Consider the following 25,825-nt stretch of genomic DNA (forward strand, 5'->3'; position numbering starts at 1 on the left):
AATAAGATTTATATGGACCAATAATCATAAATCAACTGACATAAACGTATTGTTCAGAACAATTAAAATTGAGGAAGATTTTGAAAGAAAGAGAGAGACAGTAAACCCAAGTTAAGTGTTGGTATAATGCATTATTCGTAAAAATAAATTCAGTCAAATTCAATTGATATCAAATTTGTTACATTCTAAATTATTTTAAAATTCATATAATAAACAAGTTTGTAATTTAAGTGTTTACACGGCACTTTAATTCAATATAACATTGGCAATAATGATTTTTAATAGTATACATTCTCAGATTTTATTGAATAATAATTTGTGAGTGTTTGTTTTGCGTGATTGCTAAATCATGTGTATGCTACTATGCTTATCAACTAGGGGACCTACGCCCTTAAGTGATAACTTACAGTAATGAGGATTAATGCCTCCCAAAAGGGCACTAATATAGCGCATCGACACGATTTTTATCCTGTGGCCTCACATTTACGAGGCCATTGCTTTGCCACTGAATCATCACTGTACGCAGCGGGGGCTAGGGTAGGGGCAGCCCCCACAAATAAAAAGCACAAAGAAAATGCAATAAATTATCAATAATTCATTGCATTTCCCCCGGTCCCCAACATAAAAAATCCTCTGCACGGCCATGCATTATGCTCAAGGCATGGCCACACAGAGAATGTTTAATACATGACAAAAATATCTGATTTAGCTAAAACATTTTTCATCTTTACTGTAATAGATGGAATTCAATGAGAAAAATATGACAACTGGTGTCATTTCCCCCTTGTAGTCCCGCTGCTTGCACGAAAGCAATTGAAAGTAATTGTTATTGTTGAAGTTACTTTCGATTGCCTATAAATTATGACACGCAAACCTCTTTGCAATAATGAAACAACCAGATGAAATAATTTATATTATGCTTGATGATTTTATTCCAGAGGATGAAAGAAACATTCTGTACAACGGTAATTAACACGTTGAATTTTTGGGGAAAGAAAAATCATGTAGGGCAGTGTGCTTCACCAGAATAGAACATAAATTTGTTTCAAACAATAATGAATTAAAAACATATTTCTTCAATATGTCACGTGCGGATTTCGACACTGTTAAGTAATTCGAAATGGTTTGTATAGGCACGCTATTACATTGTGAAAGAAACTGTGTGGAGGCGATTGAAAACGACAGATCATGTACCAGATATTAGGCATACATTGTGGAGTTTGAGAATCCTAAAAGTCATATGCACTGTACACAGAAATTTGTTGATGGTATGTTATGGTTTGGCAAGGTATGGTATTTATTTCATTATTTATTACAAAACATATACAATACATACAGAGTATTTAATTTAAAAAAAAAAATGAAATACATAAAAAAATGCAGAAGGATAACAGTACAGATAATATGAGTACAATAAAATTACCAAGGAAATTGGTTAAAGGTAAAGACCAGTTATGGTCATGCGATTGCATTGTGAAAGAAACGTTGTGGAATCGATCAGAAAAGGTTGATCATCTAGCATCTAGCATCTGTAAGGTTCTTGAATCATCAAAATGATAAGAAATTTGGCCCATTCTTCGTAAAGTTACAAGCACTATACACAGAAAGATGTATATGGGACTACCCTATATCTCTCACAGTCCCTGAGAGAAACAAATTCACCAAATATATGAATTAGTAGGCGGTTTCCCGGCAAATTGGTTATCAACATGTATTAGTCAAAACATATTCTTTCACATGATTGGTAATGAGAGCTTCCATTTCATTTTTTGAAATTGGGGCGTTTCCAATACTGGTCTTTACCTTTAAGAAAGCAAATTTATGTCGAATGAGGGGTCAACAAAAAAGAGCATTTAGCCTTGTTGAACGTTGACCCCTAGAGAAAGTACGTATGGGACTACACAAAGATGTGGTACAAAAGTGTGCACACAGCTTTTAGCTGTAACTTGTCATATTGTGACTATAACGGCATTTGAAGAGCCATACGTTCCAGGGGATAATTTTTCGTTGATGCTTTATCACATTTACAATGAAATTAATGAAAAAGCGGAAACTTATTATTCACCTTTCCAAGAACACTACGCTTTCTTTTTAAGAATATCAGACTGCCCAGCAGATGGAATGAGGTTCACTTATACGAAGTCAAATGTGTGCTCCCATACTAGTATGTGGCTGTGAAAAAATGAAATGGGAAAGAAAATATTAGTTATATATACTCTAATTTGGGTTTCTGATCTTTCTATCTATTTATGTACCATAGCCAGGAGGCCGTTGAGGGCGACAATGAAATGGATCTTGAGACACGAGTTCTCCATAACGTTCTGCAGAAAAGTGTTCTACCTAGCTGTTCAAATGATATCCCCGTTCACTTGTTGATGTTATCAGTCCATTTACTAGTTCGCCTCCCCCTCTTTTTCTCCTTTTAGTTCCTCTTTGCAAGATGGAGTTTGTCAAGCTATTCTTCCAGGTTTCAGAAACACGAATGGAACTCCGTAGTTGCAATCAAAACACATCATAAAATGAAAATCAACAAATGGCAAGAATCAAGTGTATGACAGTCATAGCCTATAGAAAGTGCATTTATACCAAGCAGCCACTTGTGCTAAATGGTATTAACAGCGTTCTAATACATTGAAACCCCAAAGACAAACAGATTACATTGATGTGTATTACACATCAATGAAGGTTGAATTGAAAGAAAACAGAAAATCAGAGAAGCACAATGATGACACTTTGAAGTATATATTTTGTTATGCCTCTCTCTATCTCTCTCATATTTTTGATTTACCTCAGAGCAGGTTTTCAATGGGCGAGTTTCTGTTCTGCAGTCAATATACGGAACTAGATAATGATATTCATGATTGCTCATGGAATAATAATCATAAAATCTTTATTCCAGATGTCTGCTACCTACCCTCTTTTTTCGAGGAATATTTTTCTCTGATATGATCTGTTTCTAATAAACTAACACCTCATTTCGAAAGCTACAACTCCATATTAAAAGTACAATTAGGTGGCAATCGTCTCCTATTGGTTCCTACTTGCATGATTATGTTTGCCAAGCTCTTCTCTCAGGTTTCAGATACAGAAACGGAACTCCGTAATGGCAATCGAAACATATCATAAAATGGAAATCAACAACTGGTAAGAATCAAATGCATGACATGAATAGGCTATGAAAAGTGCATTTTTAGGAAGTAACCATAAATACAGAAACACAAAGATGACAGTTTGAAGTATGTTTTTTGCTGCCTCTCGCATTTCTTTTCTTCCCCCTCAGAGCAGTTTTTCTATGGACGAAACCGAGTTTATTTTTTGCCTCTAATATACAGCACTAGGTAATGATGTAAATGATTAATCATAGAATAATTATTTTAAAAATTAATTACAGATGACATCTTGTTGGTGTGTATTTTTGTTGTTTGTTTTTAGAGGGAATGTTTTTCTCTGATATTTCCTGCTTCTAATGAACTGACAACTTTTTTCGAGGGCTAATGTCCGTATTAAAAGCAACAGTTAAGTGTCCATATTAAAGCCCTACTGCACTACTCATAGCTATTTGCGCCCTCTATATATCAAACGATGCCTAATCGGTGCCTGTTGGTCCCCCATAATCCCCTTTTTCTTACGTTAAATAAGTCAGAGCTGATTTGATGAGATAACCACCTGTCCAGTGACCTTGCAGGATGGTCTAATCCCCCTAGCCAAATTAGTGCAGACGGGCTTTAAGATATTTGTTGAATTCAAAACCTACCTCTTCTTGATTGTTGGGAGCATTACCAACATAAGATGTAGAAGACTGCCCGACGTAGTCCGGATTCGACTTCGCTACTTGCATTTCTTTACCAGCAACCTATGCAATAATATTGGTAGAAAAGGCAAGTAACCGTTTGTTTAGAGCCAGAATAGCAATAACTATGTGTGTTAACTTAAATACAGTAGGTATACATCCTTCTAGCTCCAAACAGACAATTGACATTAAGAAGTGTTGTGGTATTATGGTTTATTGACTAGAATCTCAATCGAAGGGTTGATGCTTCGAATGCCAGCCCAGATTGGCCACAATGTCCTTTGACAAGACCATAGTTTCCATTTGCTACTCTTTACCCAGATGTAAATAGCTTGCCGGTTACTGCTGGGCGCGAAGAAATAACAGCATTGATGCTCATGACATTTCTAAAATTAACAAAATAAGTTATCAAAATTATTCTCATACATTATCATCTGAAGATGAGTCATACTATAGGAGCGTGGGAGAAATAGTACTCCAACAACAAAAGAATCCCTGACGAATAATACAATACAGAAAATAAAACCTATGCTTTTAGTTATTTTCTGTTAATAAAGGAGCTCCTTTTTTCGAATTTAGTGTTTATTTTACCCATTAAAAACATTTTTAGATCCAAATGATTTTTCCTTCGAAAAGCAACAGACATATACATTATACGCTTACGTTTTGCCTGACAAACGATATTGACAATAATACAGAGTTTGCATCGCACCTTTTCATATTGACCTTCCTCGTAGAGGTCACCAACACCACACCGTAGATGGCGCTTGACATATTCCGGTAGACAGCAGTACATTCGGTCTGCGATAGGACTAATTAACATTGGGTTCAAAGTCCTAGGGTCATTGGCGCCTTTGAGGGGAGGGGGGTTGGGAGCAACAAAATAAAAATGATAACTGACTATATGTAAAGGACAGATCGATAGAGTGCTAATGCGAGGAGGAATACTGCACACGATATAACATGCTCAAACGAATACAAAGCTAAAATCTACACATGGCCTTTGCCAGTGGATAAAAAGCGATATTAAATCAGTCATTATATCAAACTATTTAATCATAGCTGTGACCACGAACACATTGCTTTAATGAATTCAATCGGGACATAAAGTAACATTTTCTTGTCAAATAATTGCGGGGTAATGTGGCAAAAAATTGACTTAAAATAACATTTGTTCCTTTCATTTTACTACCATCTTCGCATAATAACTTCATTTGCTATCAGAATGAAGGTGTAGCCACAAAACGCCCTCTATTTGGAATGATAAATTTTTCTTCTGTCCTCGCAATATCAGACCTCCTTTTTACATGTTTAACGCATCTATACTTCTCCGCCAGATTGAACTCGGTTTATTAAACGTATTTCCTTGGTCATGATTTACAAAAGGAAAATCTGGCATACACAAAAAAGAGTGCACAGTGGTATATTGTTAAAGACCCTTGACTCTCCGGGTTCGATGCTTGCTCGGCCCTTATATCCTTGGACAAAGCTGTTTTGACTGTATTTGTCTCTCTCGACCCAGGTGTCATAAATGGATACCTGGCAATTATCGCATTACTTTCAAAATCCTACTTTTTTCATTCAAATAACACATAACCTTGCCCCTAAATATCTTCTTGACCAAGTCTCCCTCCCTTCCATCCTCCTCTTCTGCCAGATCCCTCCGTTCATCTTCTCCATGCAAATAATTCACAGCCCACCGTGCCTTTTCATCGATTGCCCCCGCGCTCTGGAACAAACTCCAACCCCATATTCAAAATGCCTCATCCATTGAATCATTCAAAATCCTTCTCAAAACCCACCTTTTTAACCAGTTATAGTATACTGGAGGCGCACACAGGTAGTTAATTCCATTCAACACAATTGTATTGTATTGTATTGTATTAGTAATATCTTATTTTATTTTGCTGCTTTTAAGGTATTGAACATGTTGAATAAATACACTAAGTTAGACAGTACCACCTGTGCGCCTAGAAACGGCTGTATAAAGCGCCCTATAAAATAGTTCTATTATTATTATTATTATTATTATGCTGGTGTAATTATGTTTGCAGAAATTACAAGCAGTATCACAGTACTGATTTGGCTATACTGAGTAATTGTTATTATTAATATTATTATTATTGTTATTAATTATTACCCGTCAGGAAGCTAAAAATGAGGGCCCAAAAGACCGTCATAAGCATTGCCGCACCGCTGTACCAGGCGTAAGACAAGCTATACAGACTGGCTATGGCTGGTCTGAAAGTAAACATATAAAAGTGAGAAGTTTATAGAAGATGGAGAGGGAGAGAGAGAGAGCGAGAGAGAGAATGGCAGAGAGAGAGAGAGGGGGGCAGTAGCGAAATGGGTCTGAGATGTTGTAGGGAATTTCAATGTAAACGACCCATTTTACATATAAACTGGTTCCCAAACTGTCCGTTGCCAAATTTCCCTTTATGGGTGGAGACGATTTATTCATGAATACATTATGATAACTGAAAATAATAAAAATAAAGGTAATATTGATAGCAATTATAATGATAAAAATAGAAATAATATTAACGTTGATAATGATAATAATATGAATTAAGTTAAACTCTAAACTATCGCTCCCGAGGTGATAGACACCTATCCCCTGGACATCCATCCCCCGGATAACGACCCCAGTACACTACCCTCTAGGACAACTACTCCCTAAGACAACTACCCCCTGGACAACTACGTCCTAGGATAGTTGTCCGGTGGTTAGTTGTCCTTGGGGGTAGTTGACTGGGGGTGGTTATCCGGGGGTGGATGTCCAGGTGGTAAGTGTCCTAGAACCAAGATATTTCATGATTAGACGTAAAGAAGCAAATTCCACACCTCGCCATTGGTGGCTCCATGGTTGAAGATGTCATCAATGTGTCAGACAGCGTTGTGATAGTTTCCAGGGTAATGTTGCATCCAGCTATGCTCAGCGGTGGCTTCTCGGAAGAAGGAGGGTAGATCTGTGCCCCTATGCCCACCCAGAGAGACCAAGTCAAGCCGAGCAGAGTGCCGACGAACACCCCCTACGTCATAGGCAGAGAGACACGGAGAAAACGAGTGTCGGTACAATTAATTGAATAATGCCTATCAAGAGAGTGTACCAAGTAAATGAGATATATGTGTAAAGTTGACACAAACAATAAATGGGTTTACTAATATTTCAAATGTGGAGAGGTCCCACCTTGTGCTATTGAGGAATTTCACTCCCAATTTTTTTCTTCTCCTTCCAGGAAAAGTACAGTCCACCGTCTAGTGTATCACGTACTATTAGGCAGGTCTGCTGTTGTGAACGAACAGTGCAAATTTAAAACCTTCTACAATATTCTACGTGCAGCTAAAAATCGTTCATCCCCTTCTCACGAAGAAGGACGTCTTGTACCTCTTGCTTGAAAGATTCAGTGGAGGTACAGTTGGCACATCCAGCAGGTGGCAAATTCCAAAGCCTGTTGGAATCAGGGACATATGTCTTCTGGTATACGAGAGTCCTTGAAAATTGCTGAGAATACTTCATAAATATCATTTATCCCCCCCACATTAAAAAGAAATGATTAAAGCTGTGTATCATGGAGTGCACTGCTGTTGAATAAAAGGTTCATGGTTATCACATTTCACGTGCACGTATATAATATTATATTTACAAAGTAACTTTTCTTTGCGCAAGAGCCAAATAATTTGGTTGGCTTACTTTAGAGTTGATCCATGGAAAGAACATTCCAGAAGTGTAAAGTCCCAGAAGTGGGCCCCCAATCATCCCAACAACACTAAAGGCTGCCTAAAGAAATAAATAGGGGAAAGGAGATAATGCATCCTTTAGTTATAATTTAAGTAAAATAATTGTTATAATTAAAAGCATCAGTATAATATGCAGGAGTATAAATATAAGTTTATCAAAGTTTGACTATAAGTTTTAATATAGTATAGTATGTAAGTGTAGGTAGACTAATAGAAATATAAGTATAGGTATATTTGTAAGTATCGGTATGTGTCAAGAAATGAAGAAGAGCTTCCATTTAAACATAATTGTCCAATGCCATCTAATTTAGTTCTTTTTTTCTTTAAACAAAACACAAAATCCAAGTAAAAAAGTGGTTTGATGATCACGTGGGTGTGAGTTTTTTATGTGCAAATTTTTTGTATTTGATTGTGTGTGGGGTGGGGAAGGCTATCATGTACAATGCCAAAGCACTTACAAAATGCAGCCCCCCCCCCTCCCCTCTTTCCAACGAGTCGAGTAGTGATATAAATCACACAAAACGGAATTTATGTTCATCAATAGTTGATGCTACATACTGCATAATTTACTTTAATATATATGTGGTAAATATTTCGTTTTAAATTGATTACCATTACGTACCCCAAGAATACTACCGAGTTGCGAAGATACAAATGCCATCGCGATGGTTAGTATCCCGAAGAAGAGGGCTAACAGAAAACACAAGAAAGACGAAAATAACAGAATTGTTAACAATTCATCACTTCTGACGCATTACGTAAAATATTATTTCATTCCATTTCATTAGCCCATCCATGCACAGGCGCGGATCCAGAAAATTCTCAGGGGAGGGGGCCTATTTTTTTTAATTTGTTTGCTCCCGACAATTTTAAAGTCGCGCCGGCCGAAAAGTCGCTTTTTTTTTTTTTTTTTTTGGGGGGGGGGGGGGGGAGTGGGGGTAGTGAGCACATTTGTTGGCCCTCGAAAATTTGAAAACTTGCACCCACCCCCCCTCCCCACAGACGCTAAAAATCACGTGTTTTTAAACGTTTTTTCCCCAGGGGGGGGGGAGGCCCGGGCAAACGCCCCCCCCCCCTGGATCCGCCACTGCCATGCAAACAGGTTTTCTGTTACTTGACCGCCCTCTGGCATTTAGAATAAGATCATCCGATGTGGAGGTTGTTGGCTCATTCCCTTGATGTCGATGATTCCCGCCAGGCTAGGTGTGAGAGGGCGTTTTGCTCTCTCTTCTGCAGCTCTACGTTTTTTGTGATTCTCATACTTGCCCAGTATGGAGGGAGATTATATCATTTTTATTATATCGGTGTGGACATTACAGTTTAAAGAAATGGTTAACTTAATCTACAAAGACTGTCAAGCGACTGTTTTAACACAGTATTGTATAATTCGAACAATATAATTACGTCATATGACTTAATGAAAATGCTTTATGTCTTATATCAACATGTTATTATTGTTCTATGTGGTGGAATGGCAAGCCTGAGGGCAACATTGATTAAATTCACCTTTTCAGCTTCTGTCAAATATTGTGTTTTTTAAATACTCAATTTTCATTTGACAAATAGAATATTAACAACAATGACAGGATTTTTAAATGTATGATCGTTTCTCGTTGTCGTTTTTTGTATTCATTGCTTTGATAGATGTATTTACCTAGACCCTTTGTTGTCCATGTGTAGGTCTTATCTTTAATGTCAGGCCAAATCGATTTCACGATGTCCTCGCCCACAACAGCAGCCAGAGAGTTAACCCCAGAGGACACGGTACTATATAAGTCAGGGAATAAAAGAGAAGAAAGATTGAAATCCCGTTTTTAGTAGTTTGGCCAGGGGTATTAGACCACCATGCAAGGTCACTGACAGGTGGTTTTAGCATCGATTCAGCTCTCAATTAACATAAGAAAAAGTGGATCATGGGGGAGCAACAGGCACCGATTAGGCATTGATTGCTATGTAGAGGGCGCAATTAGCTATTAGTAGTGCAGTAGGGCTTTAAAGAATATAAATTAATATTTGGCAAACTACACGATCGCAATAGCTTTCGAGAACTCAAATCAAGGGCAATTTCAGTAACTGATATTGTTAAGCCCATAAGATTCGTCTTGATCATGCTCACAGAATGTATTAAATCATTGTCACATTTGTACATTTCAAGGGGTAATGGACAAGACAATTAGAATTGCATTCGGTTGACTTTTTGAAAGTCTTTTCTTTTTTAAAAAATGGCTTTCAATTTTGAAGGGAGTATTCATAACTTTTAAGACAGTTCCCCTTCAAATTTCCAAATTATTAAGGCAGTGAGACTATTAGCCCCAAAGTCATGAAAGAGAAGCCGCATCATAATCAGCATCCCACCTTATTTACAATTAAGCACTGACTGAATACAAATACTAAATACAGCAACTTAAAGTAGATATTCATTGATTTAAAAAAACTAACTTTATTTTCATTATTGCAAAGTTGAAACAATGATTCGACAAGGATATCAAACTTTATTTCTTGGAAACATTTGAAGTGAGGATTATTATAAATTACAAAACGCTTAAATACAGCCCCAGAATAGCACTTGAAAAACTCTCCGAACGCTGCTGACAGGTGTGAGATCACAGTATGGACATGATTTGCCTAAGCAGACGATGTCCCATGACATCTCACACATTTTCAGTGCCTGTGTTTTCATCTTCTCTTGAGTTCTTTCTCTTACTTCACTACCGTCAGGTTAAATGTATATTCTATTGCCTCACTCTAAACCCCGCGCATGGTTTTACTTTGATGAAAAATGCAGCGATACAAAAAAGAAAGAATCTGTCGCTTGTAAACAAAATAAGACGCCATTGTATATTCAGCTGCAAACACCGCGGTATGGTCGGCGTTTCAAGAGGGAACAAATGACCGTCCTTAATATCATTCCGGGGTTTTTCAATTTGAAATTCTGGTTTCTTTGATTGTTAATCAACCCCTATCCTGTGTATTTACAAGCAAACGATTTGAGTTATTCGAATCGGGTCATATCCCCCTTTGAATGGTTTGACATCCTATTACATTTATATACACTAAACTCATTATAAATTTACAAATAATAGCTTTGCAATTGTGTTCATTCTTTATGGGATGCCGTCTGCTTGGGCAGTATTGGTCCATATAGTGACGTCATTATTAAACATCGTTATTTTTCCGATGAATCTCTCGTATATCCCAGCTGCTATGGAGGTGGTTGTATTTGTATTTTTATAAATCACCCGATATTTAGTTGACCTAAAACTTGTACGATGGCCATCTGTTAGCTTACCAGTCTCTAGTGATACATTAGTTGACGTATTTGTGATTTTCTTTGAATTTCACCAGTAAGAACACAGTTATGAAAACAAATTTACATAGGAACGGTGTCGAATTCCCGATGCAAACGGACGACTACGGGTCTGTGATTATCCTACCTGAGAGCAGCACTGAATATGGCCGAGGTAAATAGGCCGGGTAGCCCAGGCATCTTGCCAAACAGGTACATCACAAAATATGGCATCAGCTAAAAAAAGATAAGAACCAAACATTTCATAAAAATACAAGTACATGAACATAAACTTTTTTATAAGACAATTCTATAAAAATGTATTTTATTATCACTGTTATTGTTATTACTGTCATTATGATTATGATTATTATGATTATTAAGATTAACATCTCCACCATTATTGTCGTTATCATCATCATCATCATCATCATCATTGAGGGGGGTTCAACCCCATAAAACACCCCCTCCCCTGCGTACGCGCATGGTGGTAGTAAGAGTAGTAGTAGTAGTAGTAGTAGTAGTAGTAGTATCATTATGATTTAATATCTTGTTACTATCCTTGACTTAGTTATCCTTTTCCCTCCTTCCTCTCCTTCTTTTTCATATTCCTTCTTCTTGTTATTGTAAGAATTATGATTAGTTGTAGTAGTAGTAAGTGGAATCATCGGCGTCATCACCATCATCATTATCATCGTTCTTTGTAATTACCATATTTTCCCATGTACCTCTTTATAGGACAATTCTATCAAAATTATTATTATCATCAATGTTAATAATATTATGATCATTATTTTTTATTACTGTCATTATTATTCTGATTATTATGATTATTAAGATTAAAATCTTCATCATTATTGTCTTTAACATCATCATCATCATCATCATTATTATAAATTCAGTTGATATTTCTTTACAGTGCAGGGGTGTTTCATAAAGATCATAAGTAGAACTTAACTCTAAGTTGGACTTAAAAATTATGGAGAGCCATTTGTAGCCTTTAAAAAATATATATTAAACATCAAAAATTTAAATATTTTAGACTTTTCGTAAATTCCACATCAAGAACCTGAAATCTTCTTGATAATAGAAAATATGAATGATTTGAACTAATATTTGGTATGCCTTTCAAAATAACTTTTACAAAATATTTTCAAAGATGATTACGGCTTTCCATAACTGTTAAGTCCAACTTAAAGATAAGTTCAACTGAGGATCTTTGTGAAATACGCCCCCCCTGGTTTTTACCTGGTCTGATTTGGAGACATAGCCCATGGTTATCGGGTCACAGTCAGCAAAGTTAGCATACATGACGATACCCGATATGCATGCTGCTGATACAACGATTATCATACCAATTATAGCCATGAACAGGGACCTGTTAAGATTGTCATGATTGAACAAAAGTAAACGAGTAAACTAATATAATGCACGAAATCATTTCAAAGGGACGCAGAAACAGAATTTGAAATTCATGAAAAATAAGGAGAGCCTCCAGTGTGGAGCCCTGTAGAACTCCACAATGGACCCTATAATTAAGATGATTCCTTGAACTTATTTCTTCTGAATGGTCGGCAGATTTGATTTAATCTCTAACATTATGACATTATGTTCTTTAAAAGTTTTAAAGAAAAAAATATATTAGACAACGTGAGTTGGAAAAAGATGGACATATCTGAGATGCATTATCCTTTATAATACGCCATGTTACAGCACGCCTGATTGTGCAGAATGTCTGTAAACAGTGTGTACAACAAATAAGATATGTAGGTATCTGTCTAGACTTTACTTACAGTAAAGCAGTCTTTTCAGACCGACATGTGAGGTATCTCTGAACCTGTGACTGGTTGACAGCGTACACAGTGCTCCAGTAGAATGTTCCGCCTATGACAACTGTCCAGAAAGTATGGCGTACTGTCGGGTCCGGGTTGAAGCTAGAATAAACACACAGAAAAGAGGGAAATCATTTTCTTTTACCTGTATAATTTAGCAAATGTATATATGCATATACTTATTCGCGTTTCTTTTAAAATCGGTTGATTACGTAAACTAGTGTAATCATTGTCTGATTTTGTTAGTGGGCTGCTCACATCTTTTTCCATGTCGTACTTATCTCCCGAAACCATCTACTAATTATTCACCATATATTTTACCTGATTCAAGTTGTTTATACGTCATGCTTTGCGACTGACTTATATGATTCTTTAAATGTATTTGAATGTCGAACACATACAATTTAGACTTCAAATTAGCAATAACGACTTACTCCAAAATGTCAAGTCGCCCGCCCTCTCCGGCGATCCGCCAAGCCTCGTTGAAGCCGTCAACGTTCATTGACCCTGCTATGATGACAGCCAAGAAGCCAGCCATCATGACGGTCACTTGAAATGTATCAGTCCACAATACTGCTTTCATACCACCCTATATGGATTGAAATCATGAGCACAATGGTCATGAATGATAAAAAATGACAGATGTCTTTGGACCAAGTTGGCAAACAAGGCGAAAGGGCATTTATACCGCAATATGAAAACGACCTTTCAATGTGGTTTCGACGTCAGACGTTGCAATAGGCCTACCCCTGGGAGCTGGCATTCATCCGAAACAGTAGAGTAACACCTGATACTGTTTCCTTTTATTTGTTGGGGTGCTTTCTTCTGGTAGGGTCATGCCTGCTTTTAGATCTAGTTGCTTTTATACAATGTAATGTCGCCTCTCGCTGATATAATTGTACACTTCCGCATTCGTTTATTGTGCGCTCCACAAATTTCTTGTTTTCTATGAAATTGACTTGTTTTGGACTTTATTACAGCTCTAATATTGGGTCAGAATACTTACAATGGTCGTATAGAATGTGCAGACAATACCAATTGCTAAAACGGACCCCCAAAGGTTTAGACCGCTGACTGTAGAAATAAAAGACGAAATGTTACAACATTAGAGAACAACATTAATTATGAGAAACCTCGTAGCGTAGTGGTTCTTAACCAGGTGTCCCTTCCAGCCCCCCCCCCCCCCTTCCGCATGCCACCGGGGCCTTCTGTTTCCGTCAAATAGGGGGCAATACACATATTTTCAACAACAAAAATAAAGCACTAATCAAATCTATTAAAAATAGCATTACATAGAAATGGAATACCAAGACTTACCCTTAGAGTAAGGCATTAATTTGTGTTGGATACATTAGCATAGGGTCTTCGAAACGGATGATGTTATCAAAACAAGTTAAAGGCACTACTAAAGTTTGTTTCCTTGCGCAACTAGAACAAAGGACATAGGCATTAGAGATTTTTATAAAAATGCATGGCATTTGTTTACATTCAGAGCTACAAAAAAGTGCTTCTAACTGACTGACAGAAATTAATATATGTATACTACAAAGGAGGATTCTAATAAGTTATTTTCATTGAGATAATAAAGGGAATAGGAAACTATTAAGAAACTCTTTAAAATATTCAGGAATGTTTACCTTGGTTTAAGGCAAGTGCCGGGGCGTAGATGACAATACCGAGGTATAAATTCTGTAGGCAAAATGATACCACATTCGTCACATACAAATGCAGAATACTTTTAAAGGGCAAATACTTCGAAAACAGCTAATAACATTGAGTGGATAGTGCTTTCATCATCAAATGCTTTCCCCTGTTTACAGAAGGTTTAAAGGGAATTCTACAAAGTCAATTAGTTTTTGGTACATGTTTTATGAAAAATAATGATGTGGTTTCCATTTGTTTTCCTTTTTTGTGCCCTTTTTGATCTCTAGTAAGTGCCCCTTTTCAGGTACAAGAAGTGCTCCTTTTTACTTTTGATAAGTGCCCTCTTAACCTCCGTTAATTGCCCTAAACAAATATGAGAGATGCCCTTTTTACTTTAACAACTGCCCCTTTTGCTATGTAAGAAGAGCCCATTCCCCTTTTGATAACTACCCCTTTTAAGATAACGCGGACAAGTGCACCCTTTATCTTCACATGTGCCCCTTTTCTTTTCTAATAAGTGCCCATTTTCCTTATGATAAGTGCACCCATTGTTAAAAAAAGGCTCCTTCCCCTTCTCATATCTGGTCAGTGCCCCTGTTCAGCAGCGATTAGTGCCCCTTTTCATTTCTGATATTTAACCTTTCAAGAAGGATACGTGCCCTTTTCTAATAAGGGACCGTTTTCCCTTTTCATAAATGCCCCTTTTTACCTCTTATATTAAAATGGCCTTATTAAAATCTGATGGGTGCCCCTTTTCCTTCGACAATTTTCCATTTCCCATTTCGTAAGTGTCTTTTTTCATTCCTGGTGGGTGCCTCTTTCCAGGTGTAAGGATTGCCCCATGTTCACCTCTGATAACTACCCTTCGTACTTTGGCATGTGCTCCTTTTCCCTTTTAATAAGTGTCTTATCCCTTTCGATAAGGGTTCCCCTTTTCCTCTCATCATTAAACTTGCCCCTAATTTAAAGGGACTAAGAGCAATTTCCCCCAAAGTTCGTTAGCTATGATTACATTTAAGATGCTATAATTATGTTCAGTCTATCGTTATGAGAATGTTCTTATAGCCCCAGCAGGATTGTTTTTTTTTCTTCAACTTTACAAGATGTAATTTTTCGCACTGAGACCTCACAAATATTTAAAATTGCCAAACGCTCGTTTTCCTCGCTCGTCAATGAAAATTCAGACCATAACACCCATCTGCAAAGTATGATGCTTTAGCAATATCTTGTTTGATGAATAAAGAGAAACAAATATAGAAATCAATGTAGGGGTATAAACCAATGTCTAAACATAAATATATATTTTCGCTTTGATATTTGTCTTCGTAGGTGCCCTTTTTGTCTAGAAAGTGCCCTTATTCGTTGATGCCCAACCGCCCCCCACACTTTTGAAGTCGGTTGGCTGCCCCCTATATAATTGCTCCCCAAATTAAGGTAAATAATTTTGTTGAAAGACGGCTACTTTGATAAGTGAACAATGTGCTGATATCTTAATAACTCAATTTTCATCACAAGTGGATAAAGCCCCTTTTGGAATTAACCTCTTCATATACTGAAAGAAATGGTAACGTTAACTTTTCCATATTTACGTTTACATATTTTCGGAAGAGGTTCTTTATTCATTTGTTGGGCGGTCCACGAGCATAGAAATGTCATTTTGTTTTCGAAAATGTTATGCAAACACAATGGGACAATCTAGGGAGGCGGACAATTTTCAAAATAAAGAGCAATGTCCATACCTCCAGTGGTTTTCATTTACAATTTTTAGTACACAAAATTATCAGAAAGCAAGGACAAATTATATTCAGTGATGATGCGTTATATCCTTTTAGAAAAATAAGAGAATGGAATGTATTACTAGTATTACAAGAAAGGGCAAGTTGTATTTAAAAAAATATATATATATATTATAACTTTTGAAGTTATGATACACAGCAGACATAAACATATCAAAAAACGAAAGACTATTATGGATATTGCAAAAGTGTATTGATATAATTATTTCAATAATGATTGGAGGTTAAAACTAAAAAGAATTCAGGTATCATCTTGGCGATATGGTTTTCGTTATGTTTGACTGTCATGTTTGGAAATCTAAGATTAGACATCTTACCATTTGCAGAATATACAATGTTGTCCCCAGTAATCTTGTTGGCTTGTTGAATCGTTTCTCGAGGTACTGTAAAAAAATATAGTATGACTGTCATTACTGTGTAGAGAATTTACAAAACAAGGCAATATTCAAACTGCCCACTTATCAAATCATCTCCATTATATCTTCGTTTATTCATTTTTTTTAATTGAGCTTTGTGAAGGCATCTAAAAAAGGCCTTCTTGACATGCTTGGATGTATGGATAATGGTAAGTTTACAACATCGTAAGCGATTGTGGCGTACAGATTACTACATTTGTGCCCTTCTCACCAAATTATCTGGTCCAATTTACCCGACACTTAGAGGAAACCCTAGGGCAAATCTACGGAAGGTCGCGTCCTTTCACGTGCATAACTGATTTCAACATGCAGTAGCATTTGTCATAGTTAATATCAAATTTCGGTCACATTGCTACTCAGTTTTGCAAATTTTGTATTCTATTTCGTATTCTTGGTTTCCTTTATTGAAACGGCTATATTTGTTTCCACTCTACTATACCACACAGAGCTACGTGCAATTCCACAATTCGTTATACACTCATACAAACACGCACGCTCGCGTACACACGCACACACATGCACACACGTACACACACACGCACCCATACACACGCACACGCACACACAATATATACACTTGCACAACATACTCACCAACTCATACACAAAGATCGTTTAAACACTTTTTCATTTTAAGTTTTACCTTAAGATTTTATTTTTTTAATATTTTTTTTGGAGGCCGCCATCCTTGTCAAGCATCGCTTATGTTTGAGATCTCCTGCACTTTTCCAACATATAGTCCGGATAATACTTTAAATTTATGATAATATATTATGGAAATATTCAGTTTTTGTTATTATATGTACATATATTATGTAAAACAAAATTGACATGAAGAAATTATTGTTTGTATATGTTGTATTACACCTTACATTTATATGTTCTTTGTTATTCAATATTGTATTTGGAAAAATGCAGAAATAAAATAAAAATCAATCAATCAATCAAATTTACATAATATTATGATCTTCCGCTTACGTTTCAAGAAATGTTGGGTAACGCGACCACCCGACCGGACGCGAAAACCCGGTGATTAGCGTAGGCGTGGCCGTCTTATGAATATTCCGTGAGTTTGAATATTCACTCAATAGTAATAATAATATTGATGTCGAGTATTTAGGAGCCCTAAAAACAAAAGGTACGGTAGCGCATACAAAATCACAGAATGTTAAGAGAAACAGAAAACGTATCAAGAAGGTTCAAAGCGTATTACTGAGGGAGGAAATATGCTTTAACATTGTTTTGAAGATCTTTTACAATTGGAAAAGCAGTTTAATGCATTGCTTTGAATCAATAATAATTTTCGTTTACCTAAAAATCGATTTCGATCTAACTGTAAACCAGCCTAGACGTGATTTTTAATGCATGGCGATCGTGCTAAAACTCTTGCTAAAAACTGTTTCAACGGACAGCTTCATGGTGTTTAAAAATTGTTGACATATAGTAGTTTCTTTTTTTTTCTCTTTTTTTTTGTAAAATGAATTTATTGATAAATACATACTTTAGAACAAATCGAAAAATCATACACAATCAATTGAAATAACATCGTAGCATCTTAACATAGTTCAAATAAAACATGTTTCGTTTTCTTGAATAACAGTGTTTTCAAAAATGCATAGCTTTTTTGTTTTACAGTTCCTTTCGATCTTTAATCGGTTGTGGATTAGTCTTTTGAAAATATAAAGAATAGAGACTTCATGAAACATGAGTTTGCGATTTTCTGCTTGCATAAATGTTAAATAAACTGCGTATTTTGCATATATGATAAGACAATTTAAACTTTTAAATATTTTGTTTTTCAAGTTATAACCTTCAATTAAAACGAACTTGTCAGAAGAAAAATTAACATTGTAAAGTTTTCGAATTATGTCTCCAAATTTTAACCAAAACAATCTTGTGTGCTTGCATTTTACAAATAAATGGAGATTGTCGTGTAACTGATTATCATATAAACATAAGGGATTGTTACACAATTTCCATTTGAATAAATTATACATATTTGGTAATAAGTTGTGTAATGACTTAAAATTGAATTCTGATATTTTGTTTTCTTTCATAGCTTGTAAATTAAATGACCATATGACTTTCCAGTCGATTTTTCTGTACTATTTAACATTTCTTCCCATTTCTCTTCTATGGAGGTCTAACAATTGAATGAATAGACAACGTAGAGTAAAAAAAACTTCGACTTTCGTTTAGTGTTAACATTCATTAAAACATTTTTCATGACACCTTCATTTTCTTCTCGTGTCGCATCATATACATGTACCTGTCTTCACATATTCTGTTTCCAAACTTTGGGAATTGCATTTACTATGATATAATATTCTTGAAACAAAGAAGCATGTTTTTTCTCAAATCTTTTTTCAATTTCTCTCAACGACATGAATCTAGAGTTTTTTACGACATCATTAATTTTCAAAAGGCCTACATCGAACCTTTTTTAATAAATAATACATTTTTGTTATGATCTCTTATATTTGAGTTAAACCATTTTTTTTTTCACTTCTAGCATTAGTACATTGTAAATCAATTGGCGTCTTACATTCTACTATCTCTTTAAATTCAAACCAAGTATATACCATATTCTTGTAATATTGGGGCATTTTTATATTCTTTAAACAAAACTTCATATCATCTTGTGTACATTTACTATTTAACACATATTGTAAATTGCCCACTTTTTTAAAGAAACCATCAATTATCTTTTTCCACTTTGAGTTTTCGTGGGAGAAGTAGTGCAATATCCACTTCAATATAATACTTTGTAACAGAGCATTCAAATCAACCATTTTTAATCCTTCATAGTCATAACTCATGCAAACCACTTTTCTTTTTATTTTGTGTTTTTTTCCATTCCACAAAAATGTATACAGTAAAGAATCAATAAGTTTTATTACATTTTCCGGCATGGAAATGATTTGAGCATTGTATATAATTTGAGAAACAAGAAATGATTTGATTATAGTTATTTTACCAGAAAAAATTAAGCGCCTCGCTTTCCATAGACGTACTATATTTTCAATCTTTGATATTTTGGGTTTCCAATTTAAGATGTATTAGGTTTTGTTCATTTTTCCCAAAATGAACCCCTAATATTTTAACATCAGAATAGGTCCATGGAATGCCATAAATGTTTTCACCAATGGTGTCTCTATTAATGTTAACTATGGAACTCTTTGATTTTTTTCAGCTCTAAACCTGAAAATAAACCGAAATGTTCTATCTGCTTTATAGCTTTCTTTAAAGATTTTGTGTTTTTAACAAAATTGTTGCGTCATCTGCAAATTGCAGTATCTTTATTTCGACTGAATCAAAAAGGGTAATTCCTGTGATGTCTAGATCGTTTCTTATTTTAATAGCTAGTACCTCGGCAGCGAGTATGAATAGCAGGGCCCAGAGAGGGCACCCTTGGAGTACGCCTCTTGTTATGTTAATTTGTTCTGTTAACCAACCGTTTACATTGACACTGCTTTTAACATGTGTGTACAAAGTATTGACCCATCTGCAAAATTCATTTTTAAATCCAAATTTCCGTAAACATTCAAAGAGAAAATCCCAACTTAGACAATCAAATGCTTTTCTAAAATCTGTTAAAAATGCAAGTTCTTTGTCTGAGTGGTTTTGGACATAATAAAATATATATTCAATAAATCTGATATTTTCAGCTAAACTTCTACCCTTGATGTACCCTACTTGATCATTGGAAGTTCATGTGGGAATTACCTTCTGGAGTCTTTTAGTTAGGACTGATGCCGCAATCTTGTAATCATAATTAAGAAGTGAGATTGGTCTAAAATTTTCTAAATTAGTTTGATCACCTTTTTTGTGTAATAGCTTAATTATAGCTTGTCTTTGCGTGTTAGAAAGTTTATTATTTTCAAATCCTTCGTTTAGTGAGTTTACAAGCAAACATTTAACTTCTGTCCAAAAAAATTGATAAAACTTAATATTCAGGCCATCACTTCCAGGCGCTTTGTTTTTGGCAAACTCAGAAATAACCTGCTGGCATTCTTTTTCTGTTAATCGGCCTTCACATAATTCTGCCAATTCATCGGTCAATTCAGGATTGTGTAAATCAAATAAATATCCTTCTATTCATGTTGTCTTTCTTTTTGACGATATAAGTTTGAATAAAATTGATGAACACATTTTCTTATATTTTGTTGCTCACTAAAAACTTTGCCTTTGTCGATGCGTAGTTGAAAAATTGTACTTTTATCAAAATTTCCTTTTTCCAGTGACATAAAATATTTAGAGTTTTTCTCTCCTTCTTCAAACCATTTGACTCTCGACCTGATTATTGAGCCTTTACATCTATGTTTGTAAATGTGTTCTAGTTCTTCGGAAGTCTTTTCATATTCATTAATAGTTTCCTGCATTTTCTCACCGTTAAGTGTTCACATTTGTTCATTGATCTTCTTGTAATTTCTCTTCTAAAAACGTAGAATCACTTTCTTTTGTTTTCTTACTTTTGGTATATTTGATAGAGTATTCTCTGACTCTAATTTTACATAGTTCCCATGCGTACTGCCAAGACATGCAAGAGTTATTCTTTTCTTGTAATGCCTCCTCTATAATTGTTCTAACTTCTTCACAATAATCACTTTTTGTTAACAAACTATTATTAGATTTCCAAAATCCGGGTCCATGTTTGGTGTCGTTAAATCTGATTGTTATGGTAACTGCATTATGATCACCATTAACAACTTGCCTAATATCAGGTTTGATTATAAATTTCTCAAAGGTTTACTAATCAAAACAAAATCAATTCATGAAGCAACCTGTAGAACCTTTTTGCGCCATGTATATTGTTTTTTATTTTTTTTTTAATTTTTTTATCAGAATGCACTTTTCTCCAGATATCAATTAACAAAAACCTCTTTAATATTAGTTTTAAAAAACTTGGAGTTTTGTATTTGCTTTTAACGTTAAAGGTATCTATTTTTGGATTCAGCACACAGTTGAAATCTCCGCCTATAATCAAGTGCGTTTGTAGGTCTTGTAAATCGAACTTTTTATTCAATTTATTATAAACACTTTTAAAGAAAATCTCTCTTTTCTTATGGACATTAGGAGCATATATATTAAAAATTATTTGTTTAATTGAATGTATTAGACATTCTAAGATGAGGAATCTCCCGTTTTGGTCGTTATATTCAGAAAAGTATTTAATTTCACTCTGTCTTTTTATTAAAATTGCTACACCTCGTGCGTTGTTTGTGCCATGATTAAAGATGGCTGTACCTTTCCATTCATTTCGTATTATGTGCTCTATGTCTTTAGACCAATGTGTTTCTTGTATGAGGACAATCTCAGCATTTTGATTTTCAAACCATCTAAAACACATTTGTCTTTTCAGTTTGTTACGTAACCCATTACAATTTTGGGTCACTACTAATACTGACGACATTTTAAATTTAAGTTTATCTTCTTAATAACACTATACACATTTATCTCGTATGTGTACCATTCATGCACATATATATTTACTATTTTTTAAATTTTATTTTCTCCATAACTATCTGCTTTCGGTGAACATAATTCTGATTGTTTTACCAAATCATCATTTGCTCGGGCTTTTCGTGTTTTTCCTTCTCCGTTTCTTACTTGTTTGTTTGTCATGGTTAAATGAAAGTTCCGGGAATTCGGGTGTTGCTTCAGAAAGTTCATCTTCAGCCGGATCTTCAGTTTCATCATATTCTTTGTTTTCATCGGATTCAGAGGTGTCAGACTTTCTCAGGAAACGTGTGATTCGTGTTTGTGCATCACGAAGGTTTGGTTCGCTGCTACTCCGCGATCGAAACTCAGACAGAATCTGAATTAGCTCAGCACTTTCTTTTGCTTGCTGTTTGGGACCTCCTGATTTCTTTTCGCGGGTCTCGCCTTAATTTGTTCGCAGTCTTGGATCGGGTCTGTCGGGCAGATGACGTCATGTTTCTTGCTCGTTCATTCGTAGTTGTTGGATGTGCTCGGCTTTCATCCACAGCGTTCGTTGTCTGGGTTACGGTTTTGTCATCGGTTGCATCAGCTGGTTGCATGCTTTCATAAGCCGGTGTTTTCGGCTTTGAAGAACGTTGTTGTTTATCGGTGACACTGACAGTATAGGGCATACACTCTGCATATGGCCGACATTTTTGCAGAGCCGACATACCATCTCGTTGTTACATTTAGAGCGATGGTGCCCGGCTTGAAGACAATGTGAACATGTTACATTAGCCTCGGTGGTGGGCTGGCCTTGATGGTAAACTCTGGCTCTGAAACTATGGAAACGCATAAATCTCGGGAGGGGTTGGGTAGGTGGGTCTATATACAGTACACGGTCTCCGGTTAGGCATTGGGTTAATTTGCCATCAACGCGTAGCTTAGGGTATATGACATGGCCATTGACTTTGCAGTTTTTGGCCTCCAATTCGTCTAAGATGATACTTTCGTGCACTGAAAGGGGAATGTCTTTTATCAAGACACGCAAAACGTTCTCATTTTCGTGCGGGAGGTAGGGTTTTTTTGTCATACACTCTCACAGTTGTATCTCTTATTTGTATCCCATCTGTGATCAGTTTTATTCTGTTTTGGCGTCCCTCTATATATATAGTCGCCAAAGCCCACCTATTTTCTGTATTCCATGTATGTCTTTAGTATTTACTGACTTGTTCACGGACTTGTACATTTCTTCTAATTCAACTCGGTGATCGCCGAGAATGTTATTATGCATCACAAAGACTGGCTTACATTGGCCTTGCGGCGCCTCGGGTGGCGCCGCCACGGTGGCATAGCTAGATGCGTGCATGGTGTTCAGTTGTGAATCCAAATTGATAGAATCCTCTCTTTGTGCACAAAAATATTAACAAATCTTTGGAACAAGTACAGTCAAGTTTGTGTTGCGAAATCCAGTATAACTCAAATTCAAATATCGGATCTTTGTAGGGTTGAAAATTTGAAAGTTAGTCAAAGTTTGGGAGCTCGAAAATAGTCGCGTGCAACTGTTCTCGTGCGCCCTCTATCTCTATATAGTAGTTTTAATAACCTCATATTCTGAGTATGTCAAAATGTTATGTTTTAATGCACCAAACATTAGGTGTGTAATATCCAACTTTCAAATGTGTATTAAATCAATGTATTACTTTAATATCCTAATGAAATTTAAGTCAATTGAAATGTCTTCTTTGGATAAAACATGTACATTTCGGTCCACAAAGTTCAATGTTTACGGTTATAAAAAATGCACGTGGCATCCACTCCTTCATTAATAGCCAGTATTTTTGCACGAGTTTTAGCATGGATGCCTTGCATTACCCTAAAATGCCTTGGAAACTATTTAGGGAGCTTTTATATGCTTGGCTAGTATACTATATACTATACTATGTCACCTAGCGCTTAGAAACTTCGGTGGAAAGCGCGCTCTCTCTCTCTCTCTCTCTCTCTATATATATATATATATAAGCACCTTTTTTGTGTGTGTGTTCTTAGCATCGGAAACTAGAAGGGCAAAGTAGTTACGGTTGATGTTTTCTTTGTCCCTATGACTGTTTTCCGGATATAAATATGAACACTTTAGAAATCACAGTTCAGGTTTCCTATTACCCTATAAAAAGAGAAGTCGTTTGTAAATTCTGTTTACGCAAGATTTGAATCCAAATTGGGTGAATTATATTCAATACTAAATAATGATCAAGAGTCAGGAAAGTAACGATCATTGACAACTGGCCTTTCAAGACAAGACGTATTCGATGAGCTATCTAGGATTCTTTGAAGCCCCTCCCCTGAAAAAGGTTCTCGCATTTCCCATATAAGTATATTTATTTATTTATTTATTTCTAATTTTTTGACAGGGTAGCCCATTCACCAACAAGTAGTGGTCTTCCATGGGGCCCTGAATGAACATATTTACATCGTTTATAACATTTATACAGAACAGTTACAAAAATAATACTCGTTTGCAAAATAAACATAATCATTATAGTATAGTAAATGACGTCATATAGTAAACAATAATGTCAATAGGAAAATATTAATTAATAATTCTATATTTAAGTCTATATAAGAAAAAAGGGAAAACAAAGGTAATTTGGTGAGGGTGCATGCTATTTATGTTTGAACACGTTTCAGGCACATATGTCATAAGAGAAGACTTTGTTCACATGCTTGCTCTTTTGTTTTAGTGTGTGTGTATGTTCGGGGGGGGGGGGGTAAGGAAAGTTATGATTTGAACAGATTCCTACCTCATTAGCGCTCGTCACACCCAAACGATAAAACGTTGGTAGGAAGAGAGACGTCAGGAGTCCGGTGAATATGAAGGCTATTCCGTACAACCAGTACATGGGTCCATTCAAGTACATTTCGGCTGGCGTCCCTAGTACGGTGATCGCAGAGATAAAACTGGCCACCAGCGACATCGCAACGGGGATGGGGTTCATGTTACGATTCGCGAGCAGAAACTCACGTGCGGTTGACTGCCGGCCGCCGGTAAAGGCGTAGAAGACCCCGATGCCGGCCGACACGCTAAGCATCGCCCCTAGGACGACATAATCCCAGGCCTGGAACAGTCCGACGTCGTAAAACTCGGCGTCCGTCATGTTATACCAGACGTATTCCGTGCTACTTTATAAAAGCAGATGATGTCCCCAAAGCATACAAAAGTGATTGGTAACAATCAAATTGTGTAATTTCCCGAGTGGGGGAAGGGAAATGCCCGTGTCTCGGTGTGACGTTGCACAGACAGCTTTGCAAAATATCCCGTAACGTACGTAGCCCCGTAAAGATTTTGTGACTAAATTTTCAATATTGAAGGCAGTACGTTTATGGAATATGTTTTGTCGATTGAGAGCAGGTACTACCTGAATTTACCTTGAACAGGTTGTTCACTGAAGGATGGAGTTTCTTTTCACCATCGAGTTTGTTCATCCGGAAACACAGAGGTCAGCTGTAATATACGTCCAGTATTAGGTCTGTCCATGGGTGACGTGTCCTATGGGCAGGTTTATTTTATCGACCCGCCATTAAAAGAGTAGGGTGCCTACACATTCTGCGCTCGAATAACAAACTCAATTTCGAATGACAAGGTCATGAATAAACCAGCACGTTTTGAATTGGTAGGATTATATTCAAGGTAATTAGACTTGCCCTGAACGAAAAACACTTGAGGGTATAGATTCGGTCAATTGATCCGTGTTATGATACCGATTATCAACTCAGCCATGACCTGTGTAAGTGTCCTTTAATCCATGTTTTACTCTATTGCGGGTGGGTGATATGCATCGTATGTCGTTTCGCATCAAAACATACTAAATTGTGTCTATGTGTTTGAGCATTAACATCAG

The 25,825-nt window shown here is 36.1% G+C and overlaps 1 protein-coding gene across 1 annotated transcript; it reads right to left on the minus strand.

The window, feature by feature from the left end:
* Nucleotides 1–1,786: 1,786 nt before the first annotated feature.
* LOC594417 (sodium-coupled monocarboxylate transporter 2-like) lies at nucleotides 1,787–25,625 on the minus strand. The gene is made up of 16 exons (XM_030983137.1): nucleotides 24,728–25,625; nucleotides 16,407–16,472; nucleotides 14,287–14,338; nucleotides 13,656–13,723; nucleotides 13,084–13,238; nucleotides 12,611–12,751; nucleotides 12,066–12,195; nucleotides 10,966–11,054; nucleotides 9,186–9,298; nucleotides 8,154–8,221; nucleotides 7,485–7,571; nucleotides 6,635–6,822; nucleotides 5,931–6,031; nucleotides 4,503–4,642; nucleotides 3,755–3,853; nucleotides 1,787–2,172 (listed from the first exon to the last, which is right to left on the minus strand). The coding sequence occupies exons 1-16, from the start codon at nucleotides 25,079–25,081 to the stop codon at nucleotides 2,143–2,145; spliced, it is 1,881 nt and encodes a 626-aa protein (XP_030838997.1). The 5' UTR covers nucleotides 25,082–25,625; the 3' UTR covers nucleotides 1,787–2,142.
* Nucleotides 25,626–25,825: the final 200 nt, after the last annotated feature.

Source organism: Strongylocentrotus purpuratus, unplaced genomic scaffold, assembly GCF_000002235.5.
Source record: "Strongylocentrotus purpuratus isolate Spur 01 unplaced genomic scaffold, Spur_5.0 spur5_scaffold_13, whole genome shotgun sequence".
NCBI classification, from domain to species: domain Eukaryota; kingdom Metazoa; phylum Echinodermata; class Echinoidea; order Camarodonta; family Strongylocentrotidae; genus Strongylocentrotus; species Strongylocentrotus purpuratus.